Genomic DNA, 17013 nt, shown 5'->3' with positions numbered 1-17013 from the left:
CCTGTTCTTTTTGATGCATAACTTTTCAGCAAAACTTTCTAGTATAACTTCCCATTTCCTTTGCAATACATCATTCTCCTGACCCAACACAGCCAAATGGAGTACTTGATCGCTGTGCCGTGTACGACCTTGCACAACATTACTCAGACTTTCAGATGTGGTGCTTCCCGCTGCCTGCTCCCTTCTGCCTGCTCCCCAGGTAGGAGCTGATACCCTTATGCACAGCTCTTACAGTCCCACTTAGATTTTCCCTTGAGGATGGTGGCTTACAGCAAGGGGGGGGGGGGAGGGGGAAGATTCTCTCTCTCGTGAAGACTTTGCCATTTTCCCCAAACCATTGATAATTTAGTCTTGAAAGCCCAAACAGAAAGATTAAACCCTGTTACCCCACATTTCAGAAATCCTGGACAACAAGACCAATACCCTTAATTTCTAATGACAGCAGTGCCTATTGCTTAGCTCACAAAACCAGATTGCCTTCTTGCAAGCACAGCATGCTGATGTTGCAACAACATCACCAGATTGCAAAAATGTTTATAGGTAGATTTGTTCATAATCTGAGTAATTTAAGTAGTAACTTTTCAAAGAGACACTGTATATTTGGACCTTCGTTTTCTTGACTTTTAACTGATTGCTCAGCACTCGCTTGCAGCCTGCCTTCATGCATGCACTGTGCCATGACGTAATACAGTGAGCAATCACAGGATTGCAAGAATGTTTCTAGACAGATTTGTTTACAATCTAAGAAACCCAGATAGTAACTTTCATAATAGGAGTCCTGTCTCCGGTGCATTTTGTGTATGTTGCTGTGAGACCAAAAAGAAAAAAAATTAGAAAAAATACAAAAGCATATCTTTCTACAATGATTGCAATAACATATGAATAAACACGCAACCTGATACTTCACATCTGGTATTTCATCACTCCAAATACCTTATTCACATTCAAATATATTTAATACTGTGGAAACTTTATAAGGTAGTGATGTCTTTATAGAGGCAGTAACCTGCATGGAACTTTTAAAATTAAAAGCAATAGTAAAAATAATTTGTAACATGTTACTGTATTCTTCATAAAGCTAGTTACCTCGCAGTTTCCTAATAGAAGCCCAGAAAGACACCTAATAATAGCCGTTAGCTCCAGAATCACACACGCCTACAGAATAGGATTCCTTTTACCAATGTACTAGTTCAAAGTTCAATTTTAATATTCAATTTATACACAGTGCTTTGGAAATGAAGACTCTTATTACTCATCATGCAAAAATTCTATCATCTGAACAGAAATTTTTATGAAAGTATCATTTTCCCTTTACTGTCATGGTAATACAGGCCAAGAGATCCTACGCATGACCTAATAAACATATACAGCAGTTTTGAAAGGCTGCTATGCACCTTCTCACGATAATTAGTACTCATTCTTCTCTGTAAAACAACTAAACATGCTACAAAACTTCCTTTTAAAAAAATAATCAATATTACATTCTTAAGTAGGTTTTTTTGTAGAGGTGAATACCTCTGATGGAAATCACGATGACTAATTTCATTCGTAACTGAAAAGCTGTTTACAGATCTCAGAAATGAAGATCAAGCTATTTTCTTGTCTTAAAGGCAAAAGCCACGTTCGCTACCTTGAGGCTAAATTAGCAGTGCTGATAGTAACATGTCTGCAGGCGTTAGTACACTTGCTAGCAACTTATGTTACTTTGGCATTGTCCCTAGAGCTGCACTAAAGCTATGTTTTGCTATAGCTAAATTTCAAAAAAAAAAAAAAAAAGAAAAAAAAGAAAAAAAAAAAAGGTGAAAACATGCGCACAGGGCCAAATCCATTTCTGTGGTAACTCCAGTGACTTCAGTGTTACACCAGGGATAAAAGCAGGGCTGCATTTCACAGCCGCTTGCTTTCTTGTAATCTTTTCCAAAACACTCTCCCAGGAGCAAAGACAAGCACAGGCAAATATCCTGCCAATAAGTGAGTTCACAGGAATTGCTACAAGTAACTAAACTGTCAGCAGTAAAAGACCAACAATTGGAACAAAGTACAAATACAGGACAGCCAATGCCCTCTAATGGGCTGGAGTTTTACTCTGTGCTGGATGAACAGGACACAGAAATTCATCAGCATTGATCTCTGAGAGGGGAGGGAAATTAGAGGGTGTCTCACTTTGTACTAGTGGATGATATTAGTGTTTTATCAATACTTCTTTTGAAATGGTACAGATGAAAAAATTCTTACCAATACCTTGCAAGACAGATGAAAACGGGTCTAAGAGTTCAGTCTTTCTTCCATGGGCTATGCTCAACTCCTTCCACAAAGAGTGTGGGCATCAATTTATAGATGTGTTCCTCTATCCTACTTCAAGCTTTCATATTTATTCCCTCCTCACCTTTTTTTTCTTTAATTTTCTTTACTACTAGTCAATACTATACCAGGAGCAAAGCCAAAACTGTAAGACCAACACAACCACACAAGCACATGCACACCGGAAGGGGGACAAGGAGTGCTTTCCTGCAGAAACCTTATCACTGGTCCCTTGGCCTTACAGCTCACTCCCTTTCTCTTGAGAATTTCCAAACTACGGTTCCCGGAATTTGCCCCTCTGAACCAAAACAAGCGTCTCTGCTTCTTACCCAATCATTTCCTATAAATTTAAAAACAAGAGTTTCATTAAGTTTTTATTTTGTTTTCTGAGGGTTTCTTCAAGGAGCTGTAACCCTGTACTGGTGGCAGGGTCCTCCCCTTCCCCCTCCCTGGCCACGGGGCCCTGCAACACTTTTCTGTGGTGGTAGAATCGAAAGTCTTTTGTTCTCCTAGTCCTCTGGTGCCATAAGTTACTTTTTCGGGAAAGCAAGGGGAGAGGAAAAGGCCCTCCCCTTCCCTTCCCTCCCCTCCTTCATCCAAGATCACAGCTGTAGAGGAACAGCTGAAGTAATTCAGGCTGCCCGGGGAGGTCACAGATGTCCCTCGGTACTGTTGGAGCGGCTCTGCCAGTGTGAGCCACGCTGCTGCTGCCCAGGTGGCACTGCGGGCAGGCGCCCCTTGGCCACCCACCCTGCACGCTTCCCCAGATTTCAAACTCCCCAGTCCTGCTCGAGCAATCCTCCAGGTCCCCCTGAGCCAACCGCCCAGGAGCCTGCACACAGCCCTCAGAAATGTCACTTTTAAGGATGATTTTAGACCACCACAAAGAACAGGGAGAAACCCTGGCTTCTGCTTACATGAATGTCGCAAAGCTCTCATTAAATCAAAGGCAGAGACTTAAAATATTTCTTCAAGCAAAATCTCTGCTCTCCTCAAAGTCTCTCTCCAAAGATAAAAAACTACAATTGCTTAACTTAATCCACACAGAGTGATCATTATATTTGCCTCTGTAAAGATCATATTTGTTCTAGTGCCTATATCTAAAGGCAATTTCAGTCAGAAAATGAAATGGTGCTCTCTTGACCTTTTGTCTTACATGGTTCATGAATTACTGACACATTACAATATCCTCCAACACTATGGAAGCTTAGAGATATTGCAATGTCTCTCTTGTAAGTGAAATAAACTTGGTATGCCACTAAAAGGCATTAAATTATTTTCATTATGCCACACAGAATCTAAAACACTTACACTGTTTTGATTTCAAAATCCTTGGAGAACAATTATGCTCTCAGGGCCATAAGACTCTATTAGAAAGTCCTCAGGAACCTAGCATGGTTTCAATAAATCCTCAAACACTACAAAGCAGTTACTCAGCTTGAAGAATGAAAACATGAGTTCATCCACGGCAAAGTCAGGACGTGAATTCCGCTCATACAGTACCCCGCACTTCCTAACACATTTTTTTTCTTCCCAATCAGGGCAACGCTTTAAGTCAAGTTTTCAGCATCAAACATGCATACCTCCTTTTTTGATTGAAAATAATATTTGATGTAGGATGAGCATAAATACATGAGATGTGCGTATATGATTATGGTATTAGTAGTTAGCAGTATTAATCAGCAATTAGATACGCATAAATAGTTTTGTACGTATAGAATTTAACAAACGTTAACATTCAGGATTAGAGAACCATTAAATTAAATCAGTGATTGTAGAAAGGAATGGATAAATATGTTAATTTCTTCAATTTATACAAGGGCACAAAGAATGCTTCAAAGCACCAGAAACCAGACTTCAGGCGTGATTACTGTGGTTGTAGGGATCCCGATTTAAAAAAATATGCAGCCACCCTTATTTTGCCTGATGAGGCTGTTCAAGCCTAAGTAGAGCTTTTGAGCATAAACACACAATAAGCTTGTTTGTGTATACACGCTTATGTCCTCCTAGGAAGAGCACAACCTTCTAATTAAGCAAATCATCTCCCCTTTCCAGAGGAACGTAACAACACCGAAATGCAATCAAGAGAGGCGGAAACGGGCGAGGAGGAGAGCACAAGAGAAATTATATTCCCCCGTGCAGGGAGCGAAGGGGCGGGGGGGGAGAAAAAAAGCCAACACCCAGGCAGGAAACCGGGGCCGGCAACTTTCTGCCAAGGGCAGCTGAGATGCTTCATCACAACTCTCTTTTTCCAGACGCGGCGTTTCGTGCGGCCGCCAGGGTCACATGGCAGCTGCGAGGGGAGCCGGGGGCCCGGGCCCCGCCCGCCCTCACCCGCCCCTGCCGGCAGCACCGGCGGCACCACCAGCAGCGCCCCGGTGTCCGTGACCTCGGGCCGGGGCGGGGGGGCGCGGGGGCACAGCTGGTGGCAGCTGCAGCACCATCTGCTCGGGGCTGCGCCCCGGGCCGGCCGCGCCCCCCGCCGCCCCCGCCAGGTAGGGGCGAGGCCCCGGCGAGCGCGCCCCCCCCGCCCCGCCGCCGCCGCCGCCGCCGCCGCCGCCCGCCGAGCCGGGAGCCGGAGCGAGGGCGCCGCCGCCGCCAGGGGAACTTTGCAAAACGGCAAAGGAAAAGTGACGGCGCGGGAGAGCTCGGCCGAGCCGGGCGAAAGCTAAGGAGCCCCGGCTAGTGCGTGCAGATGTCAGTATCCCTCTGCGGAGCGTGTATTTATGGAATGCTGTCAGCACGTCATCTGATTTATAGCAGTTTGCACGGAGGGACGGGGAAAGGAGGAAAAAAAAAAAAAAAAAAAAGAAAAAGAAAGGCAGAAAAGCACCCCTAACTTCCCTCTTTCATCGAGAGGCTTCTGAACGCAACAAGACCTTTATCACCTCGCAATTAAATATTGCGTATCCTGCCACGCGATCACGCAGACTGTGTTTCCCATTTCCCTTTCTTCACCATTTATTGAAAAATAAAGGAAAATCCTTACATTTTTTAATGCTCAGGGAGTGACACATTTAAAACCTTCTTTTAAACATTCCCATTCCGCCAGAGCATAGCTTTCATTAAAGACACAATTGTGCGTCGACATTGCTTCCTAGTGCCAGTGATGAAGGGACTGGTTCCGACAGTCCTGAGCAAGGCATCAGCCCAGCTGAGGTCCCTCCGCTTCACAGAACTCTTCAAGATTAACTCCAAAAGTACCAAAATCAGAGCCAGGGATTTTGTGTAAAAACAGGCTAGGCTTTACAGTTCTCATTGGGACAATTATTTCCAAAGGCTAAATGTGAACCACTTACCATACATTTTGCCTTCATCTGATAAGATGATTTTCCTCCTCCCACATGGTGGATAGATAGCTAGAGCCTCCTGAAAGCTCTGTTCAATGTCAGGGCTCCAGACACCTTCTGCATCATTGTCAATAGGTTTATCTGCAGAATCACTCATTCTTTCAATATCTTCGGCAGGACTCTCGCTGCCGCTCCAGCTGCTGGGCTCAATGGTGATGGCTGGGGTCTCCAAGCCTAAGCCTGGAGTCTTAAAGGAAATAAACCTACAAAACAAACACACAAACAACCCCAAAAGGCATTAAAGACATGGAACTTTAGGTAAACATTTCCGTCTACTTCTGATACTACCTTGACAGCCGCTGAGCAGTAATGGCAGTAACAGGAGCATGCAAAGCTCCCAGGAAAAGTAAAAAATTAATAACCATTCTACCTCAAATCAGCAGAGTTGGAGTGATAAGGTTGTCAGAAGGGGAACTCTTTACCACATTTTCTGTGTATAATTACATGAAGGCACAGAGCACCAGGTTATTTTTCACAGATAGTCAAAGTGGGTCTTAATACTGGGGAAAACTCAGCAGCACACGACACATTTTATCTGGCTGAAAACTGGCACCCCTACAATAACAAGCCAGATCCTCAGGCAGGGGTAAACCAGCATACTTCCACTGCCTGGAAGGGAAGCACACCAATTTATGCCACAGCGACCACCAGAGCCTAAAATCACTTAAACCTCAAAACAAAAGCAAGAAGTATTGTTCACATTCATCCGGATGTCAGTGGAGTAAATGGAATTACACTAGCGATGACACAGCTCAATGCGATTAACTGGAAAAGGCTGTAGTTTTCATATCTTACCCAAATAAATAATACAGTCAGAATATGAGCTACATACAATCTGAGATACAGAAATCTTTAAAATGATAATACCAGAGAAAAGAATTACAAGGAAAGATATATACTTCGCCTCGTTTAAAAGCTCTCTCTCACAGAACCATAGCAGAACAAAAATTACAAGCTTCAAGTTGGTGAATCAATTTAATAACAAATAATTTAATATAGCTGCACCTGCTCACACCACCAGAGCTGCAGATCTGTCAGTGTTCCTTTTATATTTTTGAGAGAAATACAACTCTGCTATTAAGACTTGCTCCAGGCAAAAAAGCTGCTATACCAGACCAAATTCATCTCTGGTGTAATTCTTCGGGAAGTCAGTGAAATAACACCAGGAACAGATTTGGCTCAACATGTCTAGGCATAATGCAGTTCTATTTTGAAAAACGAAGAAGTTTGGTGACTCTAAGTGGATGGGAGTGTTCAAACATGCACGCATGAACTGCACACACACTTAAAAATCCAGCTAGTTGGCTAAACACTCAAAAATCCCTAAACTATAACATTTATATTCTGCTGGGGGAGATGAGAACAGGCCCTTTCCACACGCGGAAGGCAGGGGCTTCCTCTTCTGCACATCTCCATCCTCACGCTGATATGCCTCTCATGGGGTCTCAGTATATCATAAAATAACAGGTGAAAAGTGGCTGAACGGCATTCACCCCACGGAGAAAGAAGGGGAGGCTGTACATCGGAAGCCATGACAGCTCTGACGAAACACCTTTGGGCTGGAGAACTCCTTGAAAGAAGAAATATTTACCAGCAGCCCTCACCCAGACTAGCCAATCAACCAATCACTAGAGATAGCCAAAACCTGATAGTCCGGTCCCTTGGAGGCTACAGTGCCTTGCAAAAAAAACAGCTGAAACTGGGGAAACAGGGAGTAGTCTCTCAGTCTTGCTAACCAACGTTACCGGTCTGGCATCCAAAGTATGGGGTATTTCCAATTCTCCAGGCTCTAATAGGAGCTCCGTACATGCGAAATGGACTCCCAAGGACTGTATTTTCCTTACTCGCATGTCAGTTTCTACAGAGAGGCATTTCTTAACCTTGCATTTGTTTGAACATTTCAGTACAGCTTATAAAAATGTTAGTGCCTCCCCACCAGTAATCTCAAGGCTAATCAGTGTCTCGAATGCCTTTTAATAACTGATAATGAGGGAGCAGATGGTTTCGCAGGGAACCACACACAAATGGTAAGCGGGTAGGAAGTCTGGCCAAATACACCACTTCTTGTCTGGGAAATCCAAAATGTACAAAATTTTTAAAGTCTCATCACAAAGAGGGAGATGTAAACCTTTTGTAAAACAGTGAAACACCATCCTTCATAATTCTCAGCAGGCTGAAGGGTTGATTCAATCCTTACAAGATTTGAACCTTGTATGCAAGGTTTAGCCAAAACATAAACGCAGCAATACTGGGAAAGAACTGACAAAAACAATTATGTCCACTGAAGCCTTCAAATACAGGGGGAATTTTTGGTAAATGAGAGGTAATCGAACGTTTACTGGGATAATTAGGGGGGGTTCAGTTTTACTGCCACATTGCAGGGAAAAATGGCTACTGGAGATTTTATTGGCCTCACGTGATTGAGACCATGGTTTAGCATTTCACCAGAAGACAGCACAGAGTGGGACTGTTTGCTGGGTTGGTTCTTCAAAGGTGACTCAGGGAGGAAATCCTTCCCTCCCCAGTCCTGGGCATGCAACACACAGCACAGCCACGGGCATCTTTTGCTCAGTCCAACCACTCTCTGCTTACAAAATCTGCCACAGTCATAGCCTCAAGTCTTATTATCGTCCTACAAACCAGCCCTTGTTATTACATTATGCTGAAATAATAATTAAAATGCACACGAGGAAAACAGAGAGGTTCTAAGTAATTAATGTTACTTGATATTCATGTTAGATCTTGCATTGTGTTTACTGGTGAGTTTTCACTAATACGCTATCTCCCTTCCCATTCCTTTTTGCCTACTTGGATATCATCTCAAGGCATTAGTAGCTACCATTCCAGCCTCTAAAATGTAAGTCAACCAAGTGTTTCTTCCAGAACATCTGTACGATAGGGGTGAGGAGCAACCTGCTGTAAAAAAATCCCTTCCATGTACTGCAGGGGTTTAGTACACTAAGGCTTTAGTACACTAACTGCTCTTGGTGGTTTCCATTTTGGTGAATGCTGACACTGCAGATCAAACTAGAGGACCAAGGGGCAAACACCTTATGGCTCCCTCTTACTTCAGGAAAATAATGGGCTGCTCAGTTAATCACTTCCGCCTCAGCTCTACGTATCCGAAGGCAATTCCACCTCCTCCTTAGCTTGAATTCTAAGGACCCAACTGTGATGAAAAATTTCAGACCTGTGATTAGTAGGCGATTATCAAAAATAATACAAGCTGTCGATAGATGAGCTATGTTGCACATTTCTAATGAGCCATAAATCTCATATAAAAAATGTGGATTTACAGTCCAATTTAAATTCATAAAAAAATAAAATTAAAAATAAAAATACCCAGGCCTTCCTTCTATTAGCAAACTCCACACTTACAATACCAACTTTCAGCAGAGGAAGAGTTAATCTGCTGGAGGTGATTAATCCCTCCTCCCTGCCCCCCACCCAAAAGCAGAGCTTGCACACATGACAGATCAAGTTGAAGAGTTCTGTATTTGCTTTTAGCATGTTAACTTTTAGAGAACCAATTTCATGATTGTACTTTCTGTTAACTTCAACGCTACCCAGAAAGCCAACCAAAAAAAACCCAGAAAACAAAAAACCAAGTTTTGGTTAACCTTTTTGTACTTTCTAAGATTGCTTAAAGCACACTGCTGCAAGTTTAGGAGGTTTCCCTTCAGAGCTTCCCCTGTGCATAAAGCTCTTCTAGTTGCAAACCTGAATGCATCTTTCTTGCAGTTGCTGTCTACTCTCTCCACTTAAGTCAATTCTAAGTATAACTGGTTTTCTCACGTAGTTATTAAGACACTTTTTCTGTGCAGGATGGAGGTGTGCTTCCCCCTCAAACAATGCAACATCCCAGTTAGCAACGGAGAAACTATTAGGGACAATACTGGATTTTATAAATATGTTTTATAGCCAATCCATTCAATACAGCTTCATGGGGCACAAGATACGACTTATTTTCATTATGCTCACTTGGTAGAGTAACTTGAAAAGTTACTTTAAAGACTCAGAGAAACAAGGATAGCTATGTCAGAGCTGATCAAGCCGATGAATTTAACTAAAACCAAATGATAGTCTGCAACATTTATCAAAGGAATGATTTCTTTGCTTGCATAAAGCATTCTCTTATGCCTTTACTTTATGAGCAATGCAAACCTGGACTTGCCCAGAAAGTTGCTGCTCACACACCGACAACTGAGATCAATAGCTCTTCACAAGAGTGTAGGACAAGTCCAGATTTAAGGCCTTGATATGTTTCATACCCTTCAATACTTGCACAACGAACTCACGTGGAAACATTGTCTTTCAAGAGTCATCAGAGCTGAATTTTATTTTACAACATCCTGCAAAAGTTAAACCACTTTGTTTGGCCAATTAATTTACTGTCTTGAATTTCAGCGTACAGGTGCTAAATGGTGCTTTCACTGAGGTATCACTTGTATACATACATAGCCACTGGAAGAGGATTAATACTCTGCAGCTATTGGTGCAGGAACATGAGAAAGACTGAAAACATGCCTTGGTTCTGAGAAATCTTTAAGAAAAAAATTATTATGTCTCCCCAGTCATCTAAATTCTGTCTGCTTGAAGGGGATCAAACACAGACATTTTTGTGATAACCTGCAAGAATTCGCAGGTAAGAAAGCACCAGTGTAGTTATCCACACTGATCTTCGGCCTATGAATGGCTGCAGAAGGCTATCAAATAATTCTTACAACCAGCCCAATTTTTCTAAAATGGGTCCTTCAGAAAAATCTTAATTCTTGAGGTAAAGATTTTGAGTGTTGAAGTGGTAAATTACACTTTTAAGAATAAATTTTATTTTTAGTTTGTGAACAACTTAATCTTGGCTTCAGTTACGTAAAAACAAGGGGATCAGGAATCCAACACGCTTTTTATAACATCAAGACAATAATGAGCAGATGAGTAAAAACCAACCAATTTTAAATTTGCAGATGGCAAATTTTCTCCCAAGGCTTGAAAAGTTACAGGCCCATGGGATTTTCCTTCTGCTTTGTTCAGCAGTGCAAATCCACAGCTGGAGCGCTGGGGCTTCAGGAAAGAACTGCTGGAGAGAATCCAGAGGAAGAAAGTTATCAGATCTAGAAAACATGACCTACCAGGAAAGGAATTAGGTTTGTTTAAATTTAGAGAAGACCGATGTGAGAAGATAACCACTTTCAAATAAGGAAAAGGTAACAGCAAAGCAGAGAAGTAGCTCTTGGCCATTTCTACCAAGGATAGGACAAGAAGCAAAGAACTTAAGCTGTAGCAAGAAAACCATAGGTTGGGATATGGAACACTGTTCCGACTCTACAGTCACATGCCAGAAGCAATCAGTCTGGGATACTGGGGGACTGCTGCGGCGAGGGAGGTTGTTAAAAGCAGGTGTCACAAATGTTTCTCAGGAATCAGGCAGCTATGCCTGGCCCTGTCTGAGGCGGAGGAATGAACTAGATGATGCCATGAGACTCAGCAGTGAAGACAGAACGTACAACGGCCCAATAGAAGGAAACCTGCAGTGGGAGCACATCCTTGACTAGGAATGGGGGAACCCAGGTGCCCTTGACTTCACAGATATCCTAGTGACCAGGCAGCTTTGTCAGATGCAGGGCAGAAATCCAGGGGAAACCAGGCTTCCTACCACCCATGCCCAAGGAGAGCTACATGCTTCTTTTCTCTGTGTGGTTTCCTTGCACAGCTGCTGGGCAGTCTGCTGTGTGAACATCACTGGCAAAAGCCACCTGTGAAGCAGCTCATCAAGACAGGCAGGATGGGGAGGGAGACAAATCACCAGGCTGGGGAGAAGAGGGCTCTTCCTCCTGCTGGTGCTCTCCGTGGGAGTTTTGAGAGATGAGGCTGCCTCATCCCCAGCCACCCCGTTCTCCTTCTGGATATCTGTTGAACTGCCCAACCCCGCCATACCACATCCAGATTTCTCACGCTCCTTCTGCACTGATTAAAGTAAATCTGGAATTGGCGGGAAGCTTGAATTTTACTAGGATTTTATGTTTCTACTTTGCCAGTAAAAGTATCTTTGCAGTGTTTATGCCAGTCAAGCAATGCGCTCAAGCCTTTTAAAAAAACAAAATCACTTTTTTATTTAAAAATGAATTCGTACTCTGGATTTTGTAGCTGTGATATGTAAGCATGTATGGATTTTTCTGATTCTTTGAGGCGTTCAAATGGCGTTACTTTCAGGAAAACACTATATACATTCAAGCCATTTTATATATAATTTAGTTTAATGAGGTAAGAATATAACACAGTACGAAGAATAAAAATGTAAATCATTTACAAAGCATCCAATGGTGAAATCATTAGCTTAAAATTACTTTATATTGTATTTTTGTTACAAGGTCTACTTATCAGCAATTATTCCCTCTAAGAAGAAAGAGCACCAGGAGAGAGAAGCAGCCCATTTCTAGGATAAAGTATTCCTTTAAAACTCAGCCAGACTAATTCAGCCATTCACTTTTGCCATTGAAATGAAATAAAAAGAGTTTTTCTCTGACTGCAAGAACACTTCAGGGAGAAATTCTGATGCTGTGCTTTTTTGGCGATCAAATAGTTGCATGCAATGATGCCTCCATGTTCTTCCTATCATTCAGATAAACTAGTTCTGTTCTCCTAGGATTAAAGTCACTATTTCTCACTTGAGATTGAACTTTTTACGAACGGCAAGCCACCTGCTTCAGATGTGTATTTGGGATCTGCGGAGGAATAATATAATCAGTTCATATACAGCTACAGGGCACCTGTGAAAAGCGGGTTTTTTTTCTCAAGCAAGTGCATTGAGTGAATTCAGGTGTTATTTTCTTCCCCTCAACTACCACACTCAGGTATGCACAAAAGTAGCAGGAAGACCCACAGTCCCATGCCAACGTGTAAAACACTGAAAATATGTACCTTAACATCAGTGAAGGGATAGTTTCCTTCAAATATAGCTCTGTACCCTGCTCATCTGAGAAGATTTATGTGTGTAGTTTTACGAACTGTGAGGAAACTTACTGAACAAAGAATTACTTAGATCTGCAAGAGTAGGCAGCATATAGGCCTAAATGTGAAGTTAGGATTATATGAACTGTTTCTGAAAAGAAACAATGCATTCTCCTTGAATTTCTAATTTTTTTGCTTATAGAAACAGATTGCTCAGCAAAGAGTGGGCTGATGTTAATACAGGGGAATTCTTTGCTTTGCAAACAGCTTTCGTCTCTCCACACTCTTTATGCAACTGAAAAGAATATTTTGTACCGCTCGGAGGGCCTAATTTTTTTTTTCCCCAAAAGCTGCTTTTGTTGTTATATAATTATTGTTGTAAGGATGCTGAGTCATTGACTCCAACCCAATTTTCTTCTCCATTAGTTTTAATTTCATGCAATTAATAAAATGGTTCATCTTCTCAGTGGGGAAACAACTGGATTCTGGCTGTGACTACACCACACTCGTGGGCTCTGTTGGCTTTGTGCTGGCTCACCACGACGCCTTCTGCAAGCAGATACAGCTACAAACCATCCACAACATCTAGCTAGTGCCCAGCAATCCAGCGTGCAAAGTGCTTTGTAAGGGGCTACATACTGCTTGTGGTCCATGGTCTGCACTGATTACCAAGTTATCACCGGATAGGTGAATCTTAACATACCAATTGTGAATCCCTATCTCATTATGGTCACAGCTGTTTGAGAAACAATTCCTTCCTTGTGGGATACTGAAGCAGTCACATTCATCCTAGGTGCTAGTGCTCATTTACACCCAGCTGGTTTCAATTATAAGGGTGTTCCTGGGATTTAACCCAGCTCAAATACTGCATTGTGGCGGTAACCAAAAAGATTATTCTGAATATGACTTGGCACTCAGTGGAATGAAGAATAGTAAGCGTCATGTCTGACTTGCTTTTGCTAATTACCAACATGAAGCAAAGGAAAGGATAAAATATTTACCAGCTCTCAGAAGGAGAAGCCATTCTTCCTGCAACTGCAGGAGGTGACTGAGCAACAACCCAGCTGCTGTGCTCTGCAGTGGGAGCCGGTCATGCACCTACTGTCACCCAACAGGGATGGCTTGTGAATGGCAACAGCAACATCTATTACCAGTGTAACACCATGGCGTGCTTACCCCAGCTGTATTCCAGCTGTGACCTTTCTATGACAAGGGCTGCTATATTGTGAAGTGGGGATTATTAATATTTCACCCATTCATTGATGATTCAGCTTTTAGAAGAATGGTCTGTGACTGACAGGGGTCTGGCCTGCACCGGGGGGGGCTCGGCTCATAGGGCAGGTGAAATGGCTGTAAGAAACACTCCCCAGCCCCAAGACCTGTAAGTAGAGGCCACAGTATAGTCCCTCAGGGCAAGATCTGCAGCCACTGCTTTGCTTGGGGCATGTTTACAGAGCAGTTTGGCAGTCCACTATAATTCATTCTGCTGCCAACACATGTAAACAGAAAATAAAAACTAGTATATGTAACTATGAGAACAATGGGCTTTTTTTACATACAAGGCTGGGAAAAGGGACACAAAAATAGAAGCAGTTCTTGCTTATGCTTAACAACTCTCTATTCCTTGAATGCCTTAAGTTCAGTCACCCAAAGGAGGCTGAGGCAGGGGTTCAGTCTGCACAGGGGCTCTGTGCCTTCCCAGTGACTCCACAAACTATGAATTAGAGCATAAAAGCCCAAAGAAAACAGACACTGGCCCTTCCTTCAGCTCCAGTGGTGTTCATCTCTCCCTGTCCCTCCAGACACATAACTTTGGCATCTGGACCTGGATACAGACACAGACAGACACCCTGAATGCTTTCGGAGCTAGCCATCTTGTGCATCTAATGGTGGTTTTGCCACTGTTTCAGTCCCATCTACCTGGGAGTGTGTGAATGGTGTAAGCGCAGTCAATGGTTTTCATACGTGTAAACAGACAATTTCTTCTTTGTAGTTTGTTGTAACTGCCTTTCCACTGCACCCCTGAGCATGACTAGTTATTTTTTACCCCAAAAAACCAAACTGGAATTATTAACACCACAAATATTAGAATTAGGTACGTCCTGGATCTCTGGTGTGTTACTAGCTTCCTGCTGGGACCACAGACAATCCTTTGCTCACATATATAACAAACCCAGCAGCAGGTTGTTCTGTCTAGACATAGCCCTGAAACTGTTTGTTCCCCGGATTCCCTAAGCCTCCCCAATTTTATTAGAGTTGCCATGTCACACAGACATTTGCAAACCCAGATCCAATCCTTTATGTTCATAGCTTTCTTATTTTATTCCTGGCATACGACTAACTGGTTTTTCTACTCCAATATTAGATATTTTTTTTCTCCTTTTTTTTTTTTTTTATTAACTTGTTTTCAGGATGAAAGGTTTTTTTCCACAATGGCTGCAAAAACATGAGCGTTCACTCTAACAGCTCTGAGTGAGGTGGGAAAAGGGACAGAAAACCACCTGCTTGAACAACTTTATGTAAGTTCAGTCAGGAAAGGGAAAACCAATGCTATTTGAAGGGTGGTCCAATGTCTGACTGCTTCATATGTAACATAAAACTTTCGTCTATATAAAAAATATTTTATATAATGATTTAAGTATTCTGTTAAAAAGGTACAAAAAAGGCACAGTAAAGTAAAAGGTTCATTCATTTACTCAGGTGCATTTGTTTAAACAAGAAATAGCCACAAGATTAACCCTTTCCCTACACCAAGGTGAAGAAGGATCCTTCTTTTATGAAGCAGAAGGCAAGTTTTGGACTAACAACTGCAACATCCAGTTGGGCAAAGCCACCCCTGGAATCCAGCACTGGTAACTTTTATCTCAAGTCCACTTGTTCTCTGCTTTGCAGATGTTATACAAACACTCCCTTGTGTAAGCGCAAACACACATACACACATACTTTCTCAAACATTCATTGAAAGAGCTAAAATTTAGCTAAAATTCATTTTACAAATTAAGAAACACTTCCAAGCACCATCTATAAGCTCTGTCACCCTAAAGCTGCTACAGAAGGCTGTGAATGCCTTGTGCTCACCTGAATGTGCTGATTTGGTACCAGGCAGAACCAAGAGAAAACAGTTTTATTCTGCTTTGGTGTTACTACTTCAGCTACCGCCTCAGGCTCTGATTCTGCCAACACAGAGCCATTTTATACATATGAATAATCACTCCAAGTTTAATGAAGCTCCTCACATCTCCATTAGCAATTGTTTTGGCTGGAAAAAAGGCCCTGCCTATCAGCCCTGGAGGAGCCTGGAAACAGAGGAGTGATAATACTGGGAGGCTCACTTTGGGAAAGGCTGCGGTTTTCTGGTGATAGGACACAGAATCACAAGAAAAAAGAGGGAAGGGGTGAAATCACAACACCACGGCCCTCAGCAGGGTTGGGCTTTAATCCCAGGTTTCTGGCCTTGTTCTCACCAACTCGTAACAGAAAGGGATTTCAGGAACCAGCATGTGAGATCAGATAGGACTTGGGGTCCATGTTGACTAGTCACAACATGTCTAGCGGCTTGTCTTCATCACAAGCCAACACTGGAAACCCCACCTTGTGTTTTTTTTTGTATAAAGAAATATCAAAGCAACAATTTTGTTTGCAAGTGCGGTAGCTGTCAAATAAAAATATTTTAATGCATTTTGTTTCCCAGCTGCTAGCAGTAGTGTTATGGGCAAATTACCTGCCAAATTAAATTTTTAAGTCTGAGTTGTTTATCTATGTAGTACAAAGGAAGCCTCCTATGTAAGGAAATGAGCATTACTAATACGGCGCTTCTACATTCCAACTTCTTTCTTCCATCTCACGCTTGCTTCCAACACCTAACCTTCCACAGGAGGTGAATGCATTGGCATCAGCTTTACTTCGTCAGTATGACTGTCTCATATAGATAATGACAGATCTACAGCTTCCATTTTGACCATAATGGAAAAATTATTTCTGACATCTCAAATAAGATTCTCCTGAGAAGTAAGGATGCTTTTATGCAGCAGGACTTGCATTTTCTACAAGGGAGTAGAAAACACTCTCCTGCTGAGATACTGAAACAATCCCAAACGGTGGCAATCTTTAATTGCTAAACATAAGTAAAGCCTACAAAGACTAGCTACAGCATTTTCAAAACTCAGTATAATAGCTATGTAGTTATTCTGCACTTCTCTTGCAGTTATCGCCTGTTGAGGAAGCAATTTCTGTCTTAAGCTCTGACTTACGTTTCCAGTCTATTTCAACTCCTTGTTCACTGTAGTTTAATCCTGCTTCAGGAGGTGTCAATTTTCCACAAAAATAACTTTGCTGGCAACCATTAGGCTTGTGAATTCACTGGACGCCGGCAGAGTTAAAGAAGAGATGGCGTGGTCCAGGCAGCAGAAAACAA

The 17013-nt window shown here is 42.3% G+C and overlaps 1 protein-coding gene across 7 annotated transcripts in view; it reads right to left on the bottom strand.

The window, feature by feature from the left end:
• TEAD1 (TEA domain transcription factor 1) overlaps positions 1-17013 on the bottom strand; it is a 159125-nt gene that overhangs the window by 99314 nt on the left and 42798 nt on the right. For 3 of the 7 annotated variants that reach the window (XM_064452742.1, XM_064452743.1, XM_064452744.1), the window contains exon 2: positions 5601-5854. The exons of 3 other annotated variants lie outside the window; for them this stretch is intronic. In XM_064452742.1, coding sequence (XP_064308812.1) covers positions 5601-5748 — 148 coding nt within the window. In that variant the 5' untranslated portion in view covers positions 5749-5854. Of the gene's footprint in view, positions 1-5600; positions 5855-17013 lie in introns of those variants that run through there. One more of the 7 variants, XM_064452739.1, reaches the window with a different exon arrangement.

This window comes from Phalacrocorax carbo, chromosome 5 (assembly GCF_963921805.1).
Source record: "Phalacrocorax carbo chromosome 5, bPhaCar2.1, whole genome shotgun sequence".
In the NCBI taxonomy this organism is placed as follows: Eukaryota; Metazoa; Chordata; class Aves; order Suliformes; family Phalacrocoracidae; genus Phalacrocorax; species Phalacrocorax carbo.
This window is presented reverse-complemented; position numbering and strand designations above follow the sequence as displayed.